Genomic DNA, 18,001 nt, shown 5'->3' on the forward strand with positions numbered 1-18,001 from the left:
TGTCAATCCATTCAGCTGCTTAGCTGTTTTATTTGCAATAGCTAGAAGAGGTTTGGAACTTTTCGTTGTTGTTTTGAGTGGGGGAAAGCCCCATCTTTTTCCTAGGAACATACAACAGCCATTGTTTCGGTAGGCTGAGAAGCACCAGTCCCGGTTTACTTTGTGGTTATGGACCATCTAAGCATTACACAAGTTAATAAACACGTGTGGTGGCAGATAAGATGGCTAGTGGGAGACATACATATCTAATTTAAGTGTTTGTTTGATCAGGAAATGCAAAGCATACTGGTTCAGTAATCCTAGAGCAATGCTGAAATACAGATACCACTGAGTGGTGGGAGCAGGAACCCCTTTGACGGCTGATCCTCCTCTTCAACCATAAAAGCCAGCTGTGAAGCCATTATCATCTCTGAAGACCTTGGAGTCAGTTTCCCGGTGGCTTCATCCAGTGTGGTTGGTTTGTTTTGTCTTACAAGAACTGGTTTTGTAGCTAGGAATTTGATAGAATGGTTCTCAAGATAAGCACCGCAGCTGAACTGAAAGCTGTTATTTCTTCCATTTCACTCCCATTTTACGCTTCCATCTTTCTGAGTGTTCTAATGTAATCATCTGCAGTGCTTTGTGAGCTATTGGCTTCTGTCAGATCAGGAACGATACAGAATATAAACAGTTTGCAGCTCAGGCTGATACTGAGGGAGGCCAGAGGCTGATGCAGCTCTCATCTTAGTACTGCCAAGTATAACTCCCAGGGGTGCAGCAAGAAAAGCCACTTAAGTCAAGGCTGTACGGGTATGAAAGTCAGTAACACTGACTCTTCTCAGTATACTTTTCCCCACAGATTTATTTGTAAATTATGCTTGTGCAAACTTCTCTATAATGAGAATGCTGGTGTAATTAAGTCTGAGAGTCTAAGACTAAAGAGCTAAAGTCATTTACACAAGGGGGAGCTATGGTGGCTTTGAATTTGGCCCCATATAAGGATGCATACACTTACTCTCAGGTCTAGTAACACCTTCCGTGCTCCCCTGCCCCTCAAAGTAAGTCCCAGATAATGCTGGAAAGTGGTGTATTTACACAAGCCATGAATCCTAGTTTATGATATATCAAGAAGCACTTGTATCACTAGTTATACAAAGGAGGCACTCTAAGGTTTGGGGTTTTTTGCTTTTTGATGCTCTGGAGCTGAACCTTTGAGGCTTTGAAAATGTCCTTAGTGTGAAGAGCTCATATATATACCTCATAGGAGAAAATACTTGATCTTAGTAGAGACTTGGCTGAGTTCTGCAACCCGTGCAGCAGCCTCCATATAATATTTAGCGATGTGGAAAATAATAACACACTTCCTGTGGAAAGTGTTTGTCTTGCCACCCCTGACATGGGAAGCGACCAGGAAACTTCATATAAGCCTGCACCAAAATTGCATGTTCAGACGAGGCAATAACACTTTTTTTGTGAAAGAGCTTCCATTGTGCATAGCCATTAGTACGTATTGTCCAGTGCTACCAACTGAAATGTGACATTCCAGTGACTTCGTAAAGGCACTGACTTAAACCAATTGAACTGCCCCAGCTTTTGTCTCTCAGAGCTGGCTACCATGGCTGTTACCCCGTGGTTTGCTTTAGGAGAGCGCAGTTCTCTGTCCTTCGGCTCTTTGGCTGGCGCTGGGTTTGGGGCTCAGCCTGCAGCCTGGATCGCTCACGTGGAGTCTGACACGGCCCCACGGAGCGGAAGCGCCGCGCAGAAGGATGGCGATGGTTGTGGAAAGCAGACTCTTGTTTTCCCATCTGCCGTCAGTGCTGGCCTTGTGTAGCTTTGCACAGGGCACGGAATGGTTTGTCTTCCTCTTCTTTTTTGTTTTGTTTTTTTTTTTCCCCTCCTTTCCTTTCTCTTCATATGCTTGTGATGTACACAACTGCTGGAGGGGATTGACTCTCAGACCGTGTTTCCGTTGGCATTTCACTGTATTGACATCTGGAGGGACTGTCCAAAGGTACTTTTGAAGCCTCTTTCAATCGTTTCTTTTTTTCCAGAGTACAGAAGCTGAGCCCCATAAATAATGCAGCTGATATCAGGAAGAAACTGGAGTTGTAGAAGACACAGTGGAAATCACTCGTTACGTCGACCAGGAGACCTGAAATAGAAGCCGTAGCTTAGTCAAAGAGGAGATGCATACTAAAGGCAACTGGGTGACTTTTACATAAATGTTAAACCTAAATCATTCAGCAAACTGCCATATACAAAAGATAAGCATGCACGGATGAGTTAAGTTATCTTCTCTAGTTTCTAGGGGTTGTTTCTTCTTTTTTTTTTTTTGTCATCGCCGCTCAGGTGCTGTTTCTCCTTCTGTATAAAGTATTTCTCAATACACAGAAAAATCAGGGAAAAAAGGAAATTGCAAGTTTCCCCCAACCTGCTGATTCATTTTGTTTGCTCAGCAGAGGACCCCTGTGCCACTGTCACTCACAGGATTTTGTAATGAGTGACCCTGTTACACCCCAGGTCAGAAAACAGACCAAATAAAGAGAGAAATCTCTCAAAAATGGACATGTTAGGGTCTCTAAACTGAAAACTTGTCTCTAATAGTGCGTAATCAGGGAGAGGGAAATTCACAGTGCAGCAAGCATTATGACCAACATTAAGTGCCCTCAGTGTGTAACATTTAGAAGTGTGAGATATCAAATGAGTAATTAAACAATAATGTTGGAGATGGAAAGGTGATAGTCAAGTCAAATATATGGTGCCTTCTCTATAGGCTGCTTATTTATATGGAAATACCGGAATAAGGTTTGTTTGCTTGTATTCTTCAGTAACGATTGGTGATGTTTCTTTTCACAGTGCATTTTACTGTAGCAGACTTGAGGACTACAAATAGAAATGGAGCTGCTTTTACTGCGCTTTATTTTGCCCATGTGCCACTTCTATCAGCCCAAAGTCATGGAGTAAATGAACTCAATGGATGTTTTTGTGGACATCTGTGGATATTTTACAGGGGTGGTCCATAGACTAAGGGAATAATAAATGATACCTGTATTTTCTGTCAAAGGATAGGAAGGCAGGTAGTGGTTATTGAAGTTGTACTGGATAGTGTGGGACCTGAGCATGATGTAAATGGTATGGAATAAGGGGTGGATACTGTCCTGGTTTCAGCTGGGATAGGGTTAGTTTGCTTCGTAGTAGCTCGTGTGGGGCTGAGTTTTGGATTTGTGCTGGAAACAGTGGTGATAACATGGAGATGTTTTAGTTTTTGCTGAGCAGGGCTTACACTGCTCAAGGACTTTCCCAGCTCCCCAGGCTCTGCCAGGGGCACAAGAAGCCGGGAGGGGAGGGGGCACAGCCAGGGCAGCTGATCCCAACTGACCAAAGGGATATTCCAGACCATATGGGGTCATGCCCAGCGTATGAAGCTGGGGGAAGGAGGAAGGGGGGGGACATTCAGAGCAATGGAGCATGTCTTCTCAAGTAACTGTTAGGTGTGATGGAGCCCTGCTTTCCTGGAGACAGCTGAACACCTGCCTGCCCATGGGACGGAGGGAATTAATTCCTTGTTTTGCTTTGGTGGCATGCACAGCGTTTGCTTTACCTATTAAACTGTCTTTATCTGAACCCACGAGTTTCCTCACTTTTACTCTTCTGATTCTCTCCCCATCCCACCATGGGGGTGTGAGCGAGCAGCTGTGTGGTGCTTGGTTGCCGACTGGGGCTAAACCACGACAGATGTCCAAGAAAAGACCTTTTTTGCACTTTGAGAAAAGTGACTGACACACTAATGCCAGGGAATACTATGAAATATGGTGCATGTTATCATCCCATTCTTTTGGGAGAAGACATTATTTTCTGGCTGAATGGCACAAAATTCATTGTCTGGAGAAGAGAACTAAAGCCTGAATCAAGGATTCCTGCTCAGGTTCACATGTGTTTTTTGTTAGTCTTTTGAATTTGCTGCTGTACTGCAGGAGCAGGTGCGTCTCGGACAGGTCACTTAGCGGCGTTTGGAGTGAACTCTGAAATCTGTGAATAATTTATTGGATTGGGGCTCATAACTGGCTCCTTGTCTCCAGAGAAAAATTAATACGCTCCAGAACTCAGAAAGAAGAGCAAACAGAAGCTTTTACTATAAGGCTCTTGAATAATGTAGAACTGGTAATAATTCTGATGACAGTTAATTTGTTTAATGGGATGTTAGCAGTTCCTTGAGACTTCATAGATAAAACAATGGCGACTAGCAGTGCAGTGACATGGTTCAGAGACAGCAAGAGTAATTTTTCTCTGTGTCCTGCCTCTCACTGGAAAAAAGCTCTCCTCACTCCCCTGCCTATAAAACTGCCTGCCATGTGGGTAACTTTTCACTGTCTGCTCTTGCTGCAGCGACCCGTGGGCAGCTGCAGAAATGGCCCTCCTTCAGCCGTGAGAAGGGGCTGATCGTTCCAACTCTCCCTTTTGTATTGCTCCCTTGGCATAACTCACCTGCCTGCATGGGTTTAGAAACTCCCTCGTTTCCCTTCTTTTTGCTCCCAAACACTTGTCACCAGTGTCTAAACAAGCAGGTTTTCCCCAGCCTTCTTTAATAGCTTCTCTCACCTGTGAGAGGGGGTCCGATGAGGAGCGTGATGCTCTCCAGGATGGTGAAGAGCCCTAGAGCACTCGAGAACCTGTCCATCTCCACCACATCCATCAGCACCTGGAAGGTGAGTGCCCCGATGCCGCTCATGGCTATACTGAGGATGATGCAGTAGATGATGAGCACGCTGAACTCAGCTGAAATGACGCAGATGAAATTGCTCAGCCCGCAGAGGAGCGCAGCCAGGCTGAACAGGTAGATACGTCTCCCCGTGAAGACTCTGTGCCCTGAGAGCAGCCCTGTCAAAGGGCGTATGAAGATGTTGATGAGCCCGATAATGGAGATGAGGAGGGCTGCCCTACGTTCCTCCACCCCGTTCTGGATGGCATAAGGCACAAGGTAGACGTGGGGTAACGCAAACCCCATCATCATCCAGGTCACTCCAATAGTGTAAATCTGGTAGCCTTTGTTTTGACAGAAGATGTCAAAAGCCAGGTACTTCTGCAGCATCTGGAAGCATGCAGTCCTTCTGCTTTGCTGCTTGGGGTGGGGAGAAGATGCTCCATTGGACAGTTGTGCCCCTTCTGATGTTCTCCCTGGCTCTTCCGTGGGCTTGGGTGACTGTAGTGGTGACCCTGACGCAAGCTGAACTGGCCTCATGATGGCTCCACAAACACAACAGTTCAATAGTATTCCTCCAAAGATGAGGAAGGTGTTTCTCCAGCCCATCTCATCCAGCAAGTACTGAGAGAGCAACGGCCACAGCGTGAAACCGAGAGAGACGCCAGTGGATGCTATGGCATTGGCCAGCGTTCGCCACCGCACAAAGTAGTAGCCCAGCACCGTCACTCCTGCCTGGAAGCTGAAGCAAGATCCCAGACCTATCAGTAGGAATGAAAGAGAAAGTGACAGTGCACGATCCCTCTGCCTTGTCTTAAAGGGTTATACGAGCCCAAATCCCGAGTGTACCCACAGGTGACTTCATCTGCCACCGAAGCACTTCCTCGCCTGCCAGGCTGCGCAACCCCCAGTGATTAATACTCAGGAACCCCATGCAAGGGGTGAAGAATGATGTTGTGCGTCAATTAAACGCCTTGTGTTCTTGGGTACGCTAAATATACTGATCCAAGCTGACATTTGTCTGGGGCACGCTGCCATTCCGAGAATCGTTAAGGAATTGTTCATTAAAAACTTGGTTTTTATACCACATGCAACAAGCAGTGCTGCTTTCCTGACACTTCAGCGGGGTCAGGGAGTTATTTGTTTTTCTCTCTATGCAGTGGACGCAGCTTAGCTTGCAAGATCCAACAGGATTTGTTCCAAAGTAACCTGGCTGCAGAAATTAATTTCTTTGTGTTAGAAAAAAGCCAGAGTTGAACATCAGTCACACAGGAGAAATATTTGGAAAGGAAAAGTTCCCATCTGTTACTTCTGTTCAAAACCAACAGGTTCTTTTGTTAGAAAAAGGTATCGCCAGATTCCCCCAGATTGGGAGTGGTGAAAAACAAGCCCAGGGAACTTGGAAAGGATGTTGTCCCAACACATTACCTTCCAAGACTGAAAAAAACCCTCCCTTCTTCAAAGACAAAAGACTCAGAAGCTACTAAAAAGAACAGACATCTTTGCTCTCCATTCCGCCCTCTGGAGATGTAGCTTTTTCCAGAGAGAGAAGCACTTTCCAGTGAGCTTGGCTGGCTGAGGTGTGCGTTAAAGGGGTGTGAAGGGCAAGCCTAGCTTCTATACGATTCCCGCTGTGCTGTGGGGCTTTTGATTTATCCTATTTCACAGATGAATGGAAAAACGTGAGCACTTAGCAGGGAATCTCGCTATTTCCCATCCCTCAAGTCAAGCACAGCAGCTGGGTTTTCCTGCTGTTCGTCGGTACTCACCAGTGATGAAGCCAGCTGTTAAGTAAAGCTGGCTGATGGACTTGCAGAAGGAGCTGGACACCATGCCCACGCTGCTGAGCAGGCCTCCCAGCATCACCACAAACCTGCAGCCAAATCGCTTCACCAAGATGCTGCAGAGGGGCCCTGGAAGCAAAAGGGGAGCCGTTAGGGAGGAAGGAAATATTTTGGCCCTGCTGGGATGCTGCAATTATCAGATTATATAGTCTAGAGACCCTGAGGATTGTCCCAGCAGCATAATGTAGTGGGGGGGCCAGAAAGACAAAATGTATTCCCTGATCTGCCCAAGGGCATGGCTGGTTTGTTAGCTGAGGGCAAAGCGCCTGTGATCTGCTTGGATTTTGGTCGTCAGGTAGGATTTCTAAGCTTCCTTGTGGTGGATTTTACTTAAAACTCTTGGAAATGGAATGGAAGAAGGACCTTCAAGTATAATTCTCTTCTCACATGATATAAATTCTGGGAAGGATTTGAAAAAGGAGAGGACTTGGATTTCTGTGCCTCTGAGTAAGAGATGCTAAGCAGGGTGATACTTCTGTTTGCATATTTCCACTCTTATTTCACCATGTTTTTCAGATATTCTGCCACAAAATCTCCTAAACTGCCCTGGTGTCCTGCTACCTAGGTGAAACTCCTTGCAAGAGAAGGCAGATTGACTCTGAACTTGATCAAGAATGGGAGGAAAATAAACGTCATTGAGAAGGATTATTTAAAAATGGCTGGAGAGGTATATTCATGTCTGCATGGGACTCAATCTCAGCTTCAGGCAGTAGCATCCAAGCTGCAGCTTGTGGAGTCTTGCAGCTGTCCTGTAAGTCATCTTCCCCAGGAAAATAATAAGACGTTATTGTCGGCACAGCTCTTTGCACATGCCTGTCCTGGCATACCGTACCTGGCAGGGGTGGGCAGCTTTACCTGTGTCCACTTCCAAGAGGACAGAAGCCTAGGAGCAGGCGGTGCACATCCCGGTTCCCACTCCCACACCTCCAGCACAACCACCGCAGAGGCGGGAGCGAGACCCGGGTGTTCCGATGGGCCGGAGCCCGGCTCTGCCCCGCTCGGGCAGAAACCTGTGTTTTATTGTGTACCTACGTTGCTGGCAGGCTTTCCTAGGAACAAGTTATGTTATTTCATCAGAAAAAGCAATTAACAAATAGGCACGGAGGTGTGTGTTTCAGGTCAGTTAATTGTTTAAGTTTCATAGACTTTGGGTGAATTCCATGAGATTGTGGTACATTACCGGTTTGTTAATGTCATTTAGCATCCTTCATTTTGGGGTAGGAAAAAGATTAGTTCAGACCTGCAGACCATCAGTGGGAAACATGCTGCTCTCTGCAGGCTTTGGCAGAAGAGGACCTGAAGGTACGCCTTTTCCTGGTCCTTTGAGGATCCTCAAGGTTTTCCAGGTTTTTGGTTTTTTTTTCCCTCTTCTGAACACTTAAGGTTATAAAAGCAAATGCAAAATGGCTGTAAGCTTCAGAATTAGGAGTCAATCAGTGTAGGGAAAGATAACCTGTGGCATATTTGTGGCCTAAATCAACATCTGGTTTGAAATAAAGTCCACATAGTCAAGTGAACAGTGGAACATTATTAAAATTAGGACTGCAGCTGTCTGTATTTTGATCTGCTTGGGAGATTTTCACCTCAGACTTCAACTGGCCTTTGGAAAAGTATTCAGCAAACTGCTGACTGGATTATTTTTCCTCCTGCTGAAGGCATTAAGGATGGTACTGCTGTTTAACCAACCCAAGTAGCCAGAAGTCATAAATTGACCACTCCAAAATAATGAGACCGGCTCTATAAATCTTAAGGATTTTTCATTATTTGTCCCTGTTAACTTGCTTTTTAGGTTTCAGACATTATTTCTTGTTTCCCTGGGGCTTTTGTGCTTTCCTTTGTAAAAATAGTTCCAACAAAAGTGCTGCATTTGTATGAGCGTGATGCAGAGTTACGTGTGTGTGGGTATCTCGGAGCAGGAACCTGCAAGAGCCTGAGCTCCTACATTTCCCCTTTTGGAGACGCCCATGGGATCCTGAGGTCTCTGAAATGATTCTTATAACAAAATAAAGGTTAACTGCTTTTACCTAGGAAAAGAGCATGGGTAGTGAGATATGTTTGGCTCACGTTATGAGCTATTGTTTGCACTGTGCCCTTCCCTGTCTCCTTGCAGAGCTCTGCTGAGCTCGGGTTAGCTCTCCTGCATGGGACCTTCTCACTGCACTGGCCTCTCTGGGGATGGGCTGCTCTGTCCATTCCCTGCCCTGTTTACCAATTTTTGAACAAATATTTCTCCCCCCCTCCCTTTAAGTGCCAAGGTCGTGGGTGTGCTGAGAACCTGCATCAGACCAAGCCTGGCCCACCACAAGGGAGGTCGGAAGCTGCAGCAAAAGCCACACATGCTTGGCCTCAGAGGGAGTCTTAAGTGTTTTGTTGGGTTTTTTTGTCCTGGTTTGTGGTTGTGTTACTCCTGCCTTACGCAGCTGGGGGACAACAACAAGCACTCCTCTGCTGTAACAGCCTGCAGTAGGAGACATAACTGGCAAGCGAAGTAATAACTGTCTTGTAATTCACTGGCTGTGCCCTGACAAACGCTGTCAGTGAATATAATTAACAAGAGGCTATTCTTTCCTTGTCTAATTTATAACTTTTGGATCTATTTATTGGCTTTCTTTATGTTACCTTTTACTGTGGTTCTGGCCTCCTACGAAACAATTACTTCATTACCAGTAAAATACCAGGATAATGGGTATTTTCTGGTGGATTCTGCCAGACTTGTCCTTCCTGGGCATGTTGGGTCTGAGCTGCTCCTGGGACCATTTCCCAGAGCCAGTATGTCCCACTTGGCTCCTTCCTGCTAACCACAGCAGGACCACAGGGGATGGAAGGCAGCGCAGGGAATGCCCAGCAGTCTCCAAATTCAAAGCCCCAGGACACTGCTCAATTTCTGCTGACCCTTCAGTGATAATTCCTCCCATAGTTGCTTCCCCTGAGGTCTCTTTCCATCTGCACCTTGTAATTCTGGACCCATCTGCTTCTGCTAAGGTGTAAACTCTCTCTCCCATGTCAGGTGGCAGTCAGCCAAGTCCTGCGCAGGAGAGGGTGAACCTGCCACAGCCTTCACATCAGCATGACTCAGGGCTCTGCTTTTTTTTTTTCTTCATACTATACCGTCACCCTTCACCAGCCGTGGAAGGAGGCAGGTATGAACTCAGGGAGCAGCTCAGACACGTGGGCGTCACTGGGTACTTTGCTTCTTTTGCCTGGTGGGGTTTGGCTAGTCTGTTTATCAAACAAGCACGGGAGTTGCACGTGGAGGGGTCAGCAGCAACACCCATTGGGAAGTCCTTGAGCTGCTGGGGATTTGTTTTTCTCTTCTATGCAGAAATATCTGTCTGGGTGGGGGATCTGGGGACCCTGTCCTGTGCAGCTCCCACACTTTCTCTGGGAGGAAAAACAGTGATTCACCCTCCACAAAGCGCAACCCTCCTTCCATCCCCCTTTACCTGGAGGGTGCTGCCTGACCCACATTCTGTGTTAATCCAGCTATGCTCACATTCACCCTGATGCCTGCTTGGGTGTGCACTCTATGCCACCGCCCAAGGAGTTGCTTTTAACACTCTGCCTCCACTAGCAGCCTGGAGGAGCTCGGCTTTTGGCATCTTTTCAACCATGAAGAACACAGCTGTCATGTGGCACATGGAACAAGATGTGCTCTCGCGGACAGAAGATGAATCAAGAAAGCACCCAAGCCCCAGCGCTACCTGCCAGCTTATTCAAAGAGCTGCTGCGAATTAAGTTCTCACTGGTCTGGAGAAGCTGGGCTGAGGGGGATTCACCAAGGGTCTTGGTTGTCACTTAGAGTGGCTAAAGGCAGCTGGGTTTCTGTGGACACTTAGCTTTGGACTGTGTTATCAAAGTGACTGTGCACTGCTGGCCAGCCAGTCTGCTCGGACCTCCCAGTCCCTTCCACCGTCCACCATAACGAAATGCTAAAAGTGCCCTCGTTATGGCCCTTCATCAGCAACACAACCGCAGGAGGTGGTGGAGGGCATTCCCTGCGGCCGTTACTTACCGCCTCCGTACAGCACGGCCACCATGATGGATGGGAACCACGACGTCTCGCTATTGCTGGCCTGGAACTCATGCTGGAGGTCCATGAAGACAACACCGATGCAGGAGGGGAAGCCCAGCGTCAGCCCCTGGAGCAGCACTGCGGCGAGCAGGACCATCCATGCCCACCCCCTGTCCTGGGGCTCAGCAGCTTTGCGTGCTGCTGCTCCTCCTTGGGACATGGTGGCTTCTTCTTCCTCCTCCTAAGCTAGCCTGCTGAGGAAGGTAGTGCAGCTACCACGCAACCCTCCGTCCGGCAAACAGACCTACAGAGAAGGGCTGGCGGCATTCCCGAGGCTCAGGGGCACCAGTGCATCCCATACCTTTTGCAGCTGGCATTCTGGGCTTCTTGCTCTGCTTTTCTTCTAGCACCTCCCTTCCTTCTCACTGCAGGATCCTGGCAACAGATTGCTTGAGAAACAAGCGCCTTCCCTTTTTATATTTCACCAGACTGTGACCACAACCAGGTACAGAACAGGACCACACCTCCTCTGAGGTAGGAATTGGCCGTACCTAGTTCCCGCCCTTATTCTCCCTTTCACCTGCTTTCATCATGTGGAGTCCCCTTGCTGGCAATTGCTAAGGTCACTCAGTCTTCGTGCTGAGAAGAGAAGAAAAAAAACTCAGCAAATGCCAAGAAAAATAGTAATGTATAAAGCTTGCGTGCCACAGCAGAGCTCAGTAAGAAGCATTCAGGAAAAACTACACCAACCTTCAAAGTGCTAGTGGTGAAAAAACATTTTTAAAGCCGTTAATTAGGATCTGGCGATCTCAGAGAGGCTTTTGCCTTACCTCTGTTTTAGACCTAGAGCCCCTTCTGAGACATCCCAGTTTTGATTTCTTTGAGACCGGCAACACAAAACATACAGCAATAGCATTCCCCATCCTCTCCACATGAATAAACACGCATTAAAAAAAAAAAATCTTCGGCAGCTGGATGAGCTCAAAAAACGTGCCCGTAAGGTCACTGCACAGCGCAATATTTATTTAGCACTCAAATAGTGGGTTTTTTTTCCCTAAAACAATAGCTACATTTGAGTTTTGTGTGCAGCATTAAAAATGAAATATGGTTTGATTTTGCTCATTATTTCAAACACGCCATGGTGACAGCGAGTTTCGTACCTCAGGCCGAGACCAGAGTTGGTCGAACGAAGGGTAGGAAGCGCGCGGCTGCGCGGGCGGCTCATCCCCTGTGCTGCAGCCCGGTCAGCTCACGGCCCACGGTTAGATACTTCTGCTTCAGTAGCGACTAAAAGCTTTGATGAAGTCTTTTGCAATATTAACGTAGGCATCACTTCTGTAAACAGGGCTCTTACGCCGGCTGGCTCACAGCCAAAAAAAAAAAGGCCAGGAGCAGAGGGGGCCCGTGGGAAGGGGCTCTGGGATGCAAATCACGGCGGTGGTGCTCAGCACACTTTAATCCTTTGTTCACTTTAGCTGGGCGCAGATAATGCAACTAATTCAAATGCTTGTCTCTGTGGTGTGAATTAGCTGGATGGCAGCCTAAAACCTCTCCCCGGCAACAGCGAACCTGCAAAAAAAGGCAGAAGCACAGCTCCTCTCTGTTCCCAGCTGCCCTGTCCAACTCCCGAGGTTCTCCATTAGATTGCTGGCTCCCCCCACGCCTCCCTGTGCGCCTGCTCTCCAGTGGGGCTGCAGACCCCATGCTTGCGTCCACCTTCTGCCCCTGGCTGCAGGACAGCCTTTACCCGGGGCAGCCTGACCTGCACGGTTACTGCAAGGAGCCCGGAGATGTGCTGCCAAGTGCCGCATGGCCTCCTCGCTGCCTCCTGCCTGCAAAAAGGTAAAGGAACGACTTTGGACTTTGTTCCAGTGCTGGCTACATCGAACAACAGCAGCACCGAAAACCGTGGTTTAACCCTTCCAGGGTCGCTGGGTAGGACGAGCCGTGCAAAGGCGTAGGGGTAGCGCGTGCTTGCGGGCTCCTGTGGGCTCGATGCTCCCAGGCAACCTGCTCCTGGCGCTGAGCAGGGAACGTAAAGACCAGGGACACCTGCGAGACACAGGCAGCTTTTCACACGCACGTGATCATCTAATAATGTTGGGAATAGGATTGCAGTCCACAGCAATAGCCACACCTGGGTGCCTACCGCGAACAGCGTGTTTTTGTTGGGAGCAGATGACCTGGTGCAAAGCTGCTTCCCTCTGCCAGCCCGTGCAACGCCTGCGGTCGGACGGGTGCCCGACGGGACGAGGGAGAGCGCGCCGGCGGTTTCAGACTTTGTTACAGTCCGGTCACTCTCTGCCCTCATGAACTAATTCTCTCTTGTTCAGGTCTGAATGTTGTTTCTTCTTCCAGTGACCCCCCAAGACACCAGTATTCAAACCTTCTTGGATTTCCCTGGCTGTGATGGAGCAGCCCTACTGGTTGTTAACAGCAGCAGACCAGGAGCGCTCACACGGTGATTCTCACCGCTTCTTCCGTGCCTCAGTTTCCCCATCTGTGATGGGGGACGAGCAGCTGCTGGGCCCAGAGCACCAGGCAGGGGTTGCTGGCTGCTGCCTGCGAGGTCAGGCGGCCCTTTATGCTGAGAAACACAAGGACATCTACATAGCTCACCTCCTCGGAAGAGGTTTATGTTTACCCTGCAAATGGTGATGGTGTCTCTATATTGTCCTCAGCGAGAGCTGGCGGCTGGTGGGTCCCTCCGTGGGGAGAAGAGCAGCTTGCTTGTCCCCTGCAGCCCCTCAGGAGGGAGACCCAGCTGCAGGGTCCAGCGGGGAAGTCAGGACTGTGGCTGATGGGGGAGGCAAAACCGCTGCCCCCAGCGACGGGTCTTGGTGGGGTGTTCAAAGACCGGACGATGCCTGCAGCTTGGGAGCAGGGATGGAAACAGAGGAGAAAGTTTCTTGTTCACGGTACATTAGGTCTCTGGATCCCGCTGTGTAGCTTGCAGCAGCATCCTCCTGCCGCCCCAGCTCAGCACTGGTGTGTGCTGGACATGTAGTTTATGAATGTGTAAAATAGGCTGCGTGCACAGAGTGAGATGTTTACTGTAAACTGAGCAGGGTGGTAGACTGTTTTTTGGGGTCATTCAGTGTCTGTTGGGGGTAGGAAAGCCAAGCATTTCTCTTGGTAAATACCTTTATAAGTGACTTTTTAAGTACCTTTTCATCCTGAGATCGTGGCTTGCTTTGCCATCCTCTCCCAGGTAGGTTGTGTTATATTCCAGCTGACTTTTCCAAGGTCACCCAGAAAGCTGATAGCAGAGAATCCAGATCTGGCTCCGATTAAAGCGTTGGCCCAAGTAGTGCAGCCTGGCCCAACGCCACGACTTGTCTCTGCGGGATGTTGCTTGTCAGCAGTCACTCACAGCCCTCGAGGGACAGGCGGATGCCTGGGGCACGGTGGAGGTGGCTGCAAGCCCCCTGCTCCGTGCATGTCCTTACTGTCATGTTACGGCTCTGTGAGCCCATCCTGAGCTCAGCAGCGGTTTTGGGACAGACCGTGTGCCTGGAAACCAAAGGGCGAACACCTCAGAGCTTGCAAATTGTTTTTGAGAAAGACCCGTTGAGTTTTTCCAGAGATCCAGATTAGCAAATCATCTGGCAGATTGAATCTTGCAGAGGAAGTGTGGGAGGGGTTGTTTGGTTTGGGGTTTGGTTTTTTTTGTAAGTAAGGGAGAATAAGTGACATTTCAGCTGAGGGATTGCGGAGTGGTTCAGGAGCTATTCCTGCCTCGGGTTCAGTCCCAAATTAAACTCCTGCTCTGATCCTTCCCTTGAACCCAGACAGACCCAGCAGAAACTGAGCTCTCCGAGCACTTGAAAACGGATTCCTGGCCTGAGACTGAAGCAGGATCTGAACAGCCTTGGCAAAACCACTATGGACCAGCTCTGCTGGTGCTGAGAGAATGGGGCTGTGCCAAGGGTGGGGGTGGTTTATCATGCATTTCCCAAGCAATTCCCCTAGCATCAGTCCCACGTCATCCCTTTGCAAAGGGCATCAGGGTCCTGCCTGCGCTAATAGGTCTTAATTAGCCTGACCAGCCTCATCTGGGGCCTCCTCTCACACCCCCTCCACCCCATTTGTTCCCCAGCTGCATTTAAGCCTGGCTCCTTGCCTAGATCAGTCTTTGATCTGTCTCACCACTGTTTTCTGCACTCCTGGGCTGACTTTGGATCTGCTTGGCTGCTTTGTGCTCTTTAATCACCAATAATGCGGGTGTAATACCAGGTGAGAAATCCCACTCCTGGGACTAGGTTTAATGACCGTCAGCCAGTACTAGGGATAACGCTGCTCGCTGTGGGGAAGGGAAGTGGGGGTTGAGGAGGCAGCTAGCGCCACAGCATGCACTGACAGCTCTCGTGAGCTCCCAGGAATCCAGCAAGATGTGGCTTGTCCCTGCAATTTACCCTGGTGGCAAATCTTTGGCTGGTGGGTGATTGCAAATGGTTTGTGTGCAAGCTGGCCCTTGCCCTCCCAGCTGCCGCCGTGCCTCCTGCCCCGGCCGCTGCCGGCGCCTCTCCCAGAGCCTGTGCTTCGTGCAGTCCGGGGGCAGGTTGGTGCCATGGAGGGCAGCTCTCCCCAAGGCAACAGGGGTGGCTCTGGAGATGAGTCTGAGAAAGACGTGCTTAGAATCGTGGTAGATCGGTTTGGGCTGGAAGGGACCTTTAGAGCCCATCCAGTCCAACCCCCCGCAGTGAGCAGGGACATCTTCAGCCAGATCAGGTTGCTCAGAGCCCCGTCCAGCCTGGCCTGGAATACTTCCAGGGACAGGGCATCGACCACCTCTCTGGGCAACCTGGGCCAGGGTTTCACCGCCCTCATTATAAAAAATGTTTTCCTTATATCCAGTCTAAATCTCCCCTCCTTTAGTTTAAAATCATCCCCCCTTGTCCTGTTACAACAGTCCTTGCTAAAGAGGTCACCCCCACCCTTCCTACAGCCCCCCTTTAAGCACTGGGAGGCCACAATAAGGTCCCCCCGCAGCCTTCCCTTCCCTGGGCTGAACAACCCCAGCTCTCCCAGCCCAGCCTCGCAGCAGAGGGGCTCCAGCCCCCGGAGCATTTCTGTGCCCCCTCTGGCCCCGCTCCAACAGCCCCGTGTCTGTCCCGTGCTGAGGAGCCCCGAGCTGGAGGCGGCGCTGCAGGGGGGTCTCACAGAGCGGGGCAGAGGGGCAGCACCCCCTCCCTCGCCCTGCTGCCCGCGCTGCCGGGGATGCAGCCCGGGGCACGGCTAGGGGTTAGGGCTGCGAGTGCACATGGCCGGCTCGTGTCCAGCTTTTCACCCACCCCCCAAGTCCCTCTCCGCAGGGCTGTTCTCCATCCCCCCATCTCCCAGCCTGTGCTGATACTGGGGGGCTGCCCTTACCCAGGTGCAGGACCTTGCACTTGGCCTTGTTGAACCCCATGAGGTTCTCCCAGGCCCACCCCTCCAGCTTGTCCAGGCCTCTCTGGATGACATCCCATCCCTCTGGTGTGTCATGCCCCGCTCAGCTTGGTGGCATCCGCAAACTTGCTGAAGGCGCACTTGATCCCTCTGTCATTGATGAAGATATTAAACAGTACTGGTCCCAGTATGGAACCCTGAGGGATACCACTCGTCACCGGTCTCTATCTGGACATCGAGCCATTGACCACGACCCGCTGGATGCCACCATCCAGCCAGTTCCTTATCCACTGAACAGTCTACCCATCACATCCGTATCTCCCCAGTAAAGTAAGTAACTTGCATAAATCCATGCTGGAGGTGGCTTTGGAAGCGGCTCTGGCTCATGCCGCGTGACACCCTGACCTGCGGCATTGCCCTCTGATGTGGGTTGGTGCCGCCCTCAGAGCGGGGCACAGATGGGGACTGATGCTGGCACAGGGCTACCCAAATGGACAGGGGTCTCTGCTGGGAACCTGGCTGAGGTTACTGAGGATATCTGGAAGCTGCCGGTGGTTTTCTTCTATCAATTTCCTGCATCTGTGAAGGTGAGGAGGGTGGTGTGTTCCCTAAAAAGTGGGGCTTCTGAATAAATGGAGTTACCTTCTCATTATCTGTACGAAAATGCTGGCCAGCAGATGAGGATGAGGCACAGGGAGGGGGCGATGGGCTGTGATGCAGCTGTGGGTGAGAGTCTAACCCTGCTGCAGCCCCTCTCTACCATGGACTGACCTCTGGGGATCCTGAGCAGTGGCAAGGGGGCTTCCCTCTAGCAGCTCTTATCTATCAAGCGCTTAATTGCCATTTACCTTGGCTTTTATTGATGAGGAATAAGGGACTTGGCGAGGGAAGGATCAAAAGAAGTGTTTCCCTGTGGCTGGTTGCTGGATCCTTGGAGCAGGTGGAGGAGGTTGGTGGGGATTGAAGTGTGCAGCCAGAACTTGTGGAGCATGGTTTTCAGGAAGCTAGCAGGTTTTTGGGCTCCAGCTAGCCAAGAGAAGCAGCTTTGGCTGCGTTGCTCTAAGCAGATGCTCTGCCATCCCAGCCAGGTCCTGCTCAGGTCTCTTGTCCAAGGACAGTTGCTCCAAGAAAGGGGCAGGTGATGCCAAGAAGTCACAACAGGGCAGGAAAGGAGATCCAACAACTTAGCGCTGACACCTAGGCTCTTCCTGCCCACACCCAGAGGCATCATGATGTTCAGCCTTGTGATTCCTCTGAAAGGAAAAGCAGGAGCTCATCCTCCCGCTGGGAGGTGCCTGTTGCTGTGTGTCTCAGGGCCCCGTTGTCGGGGGCGTGTGTGGAAACAGCAAAACGTGGCCTCGAGCCTTTGTTTCATGGGCAAAACCACTTCGGTTTGGCAAATATACGGCCATCCCCTTCTTAGTTTTTACATGTTTCTCTGCATTCAAATTTTAGATGAAAACCCACTGAAATATGAGGATGACTGTTCATTGGGTATTTCCTAGGCCGTTAGTGACTAATCGGCCTGTTTTCTGAGGCATCTTGAACTCAGCGCCTGGGTTAAGGGCCGGGCTTTTTGCTTGGTTGCCCAAACAGTTTTCCTCACTTTTAGCCACTGTCATTTGAATTCATCAAGATCACTGGTGCGTGTTTTCCTGGCTGTGCTGAAGGACCTGCCGCCCAGACTGCCCTGAGCTAAATCACAGGTGGAAGGTGCTCACCTTTCCCACAGATTTTCTTGAGCTGATCTCTCAGCTCACTGCAGGTCTGTTTCAGACCCATGAAACTTGACAACACCTCGCACTCCAGACTGATGATGGACTTGTATCAGACTCCTATCTGCTGAGGTCTGGGACACCCCTAGGGGGCATGGAGGCCTCTAATAGGAGATTTCCAGAAGGTCAAATATTGCTGCCTTTGCTCATCTGTTACACCACAATCTGAAGACAATTGCCAGGGGGTTGCAGCTCCTTCTTTATTGTGCTTTGGAGAAACCAATGTGTTTCTCCAGCCATGGAAGGGAGAGGGTACCTGGAGGTTATTTGCCCGTATCAAAGTTGGGTTAAACCTTCAGTG

At 49.9% G+C, this 18,001-nt stretch overlaps 1 protein-coding gene and 2 long non-coding RNA genes across 5 annotated transcripts in view; 2 read left to right on the forward strand and 1 right to left on the reverse strand.

Annotated features, from left to right (window-relative positions):
* Positions 1-12,012, reverse strand: SLC16A5 (solute carrier family 16 member 5). 2 transcript variants are annotated; one of them, XM_075111293.1, is made up of 7 exons: positions 11,695-12,012; positions 11,115-11,173; positions 10,896-10,969; positions 10,535-10,788; positions 6,448-6,591; positions 4,579-5,439; positions 1-2,131 (listed from the first exon to the last, which is right to left on the reverse strand). In XM_075111293.1, exons 4-7 carry the CDS (start codon positions 10,752-10,754, stop codon positions 1,890-1,892), a joined length of 1,467 nt encoding a protein of 488 aa, XP_074967394.1. In that variant the 5' UTR covers positions 10,755-10,788; positions 10,896-10,969; positions 11,115-11,173; positions 11,695-12,012; the 3' UTR covers positions 1-1,889. The 2 variants fall into 2 exon arrangements, with proteins under 2 accessions (XP_074967394.1, XP_074967393.1); XM_075111292.1 differs by having other exon boundaries at positions 10,535-10,785; positions 10,896-11,173.
* LOC142065309 (uncharacterized) lies at positions 2,113-2,957 on the forward strand. The gene is made up of 2 exons (XR_012663343.1): positions 2,113-2,186; positions 2,836-2,957. It is a non-coding gene; the product is annotated as an uncharacterized LOC142065309 (long non-coding RNA).
* Positions 11,946-18,001, forward strand: part of LOC142065308 (uncharacterized) — a 16,749-nt gene continuing 10,693 nt past the window's right edge. Inside the window, exon 1 of one of the 2 annotated variants that reach the window (XR_012663341.1) lies at positions 11,946-13,166. This is a non-coding gene — a long non-coding RNA (uncharacterized LOC142065308). The remainder of the gene's footprint in view (positions 13,167-18,001) is intronic. The other variant, XR_012663342.1, reaches the window with a different exon arrangement.

This window comes from Phalacrocorax aristotelis, chromosome 16 (assembly GCF_949628215.1).
Source record: "Phalacrocorax aristotelis chromosome 16, bGulAri2.1, whole genome shotgun sequence".
NCBI lineage: Eukaryota > Metazoa > Chordata > Aves > Suliformes > Phalacrocoracidae > Phalacrocorax > Phalacrocorax aristotelis.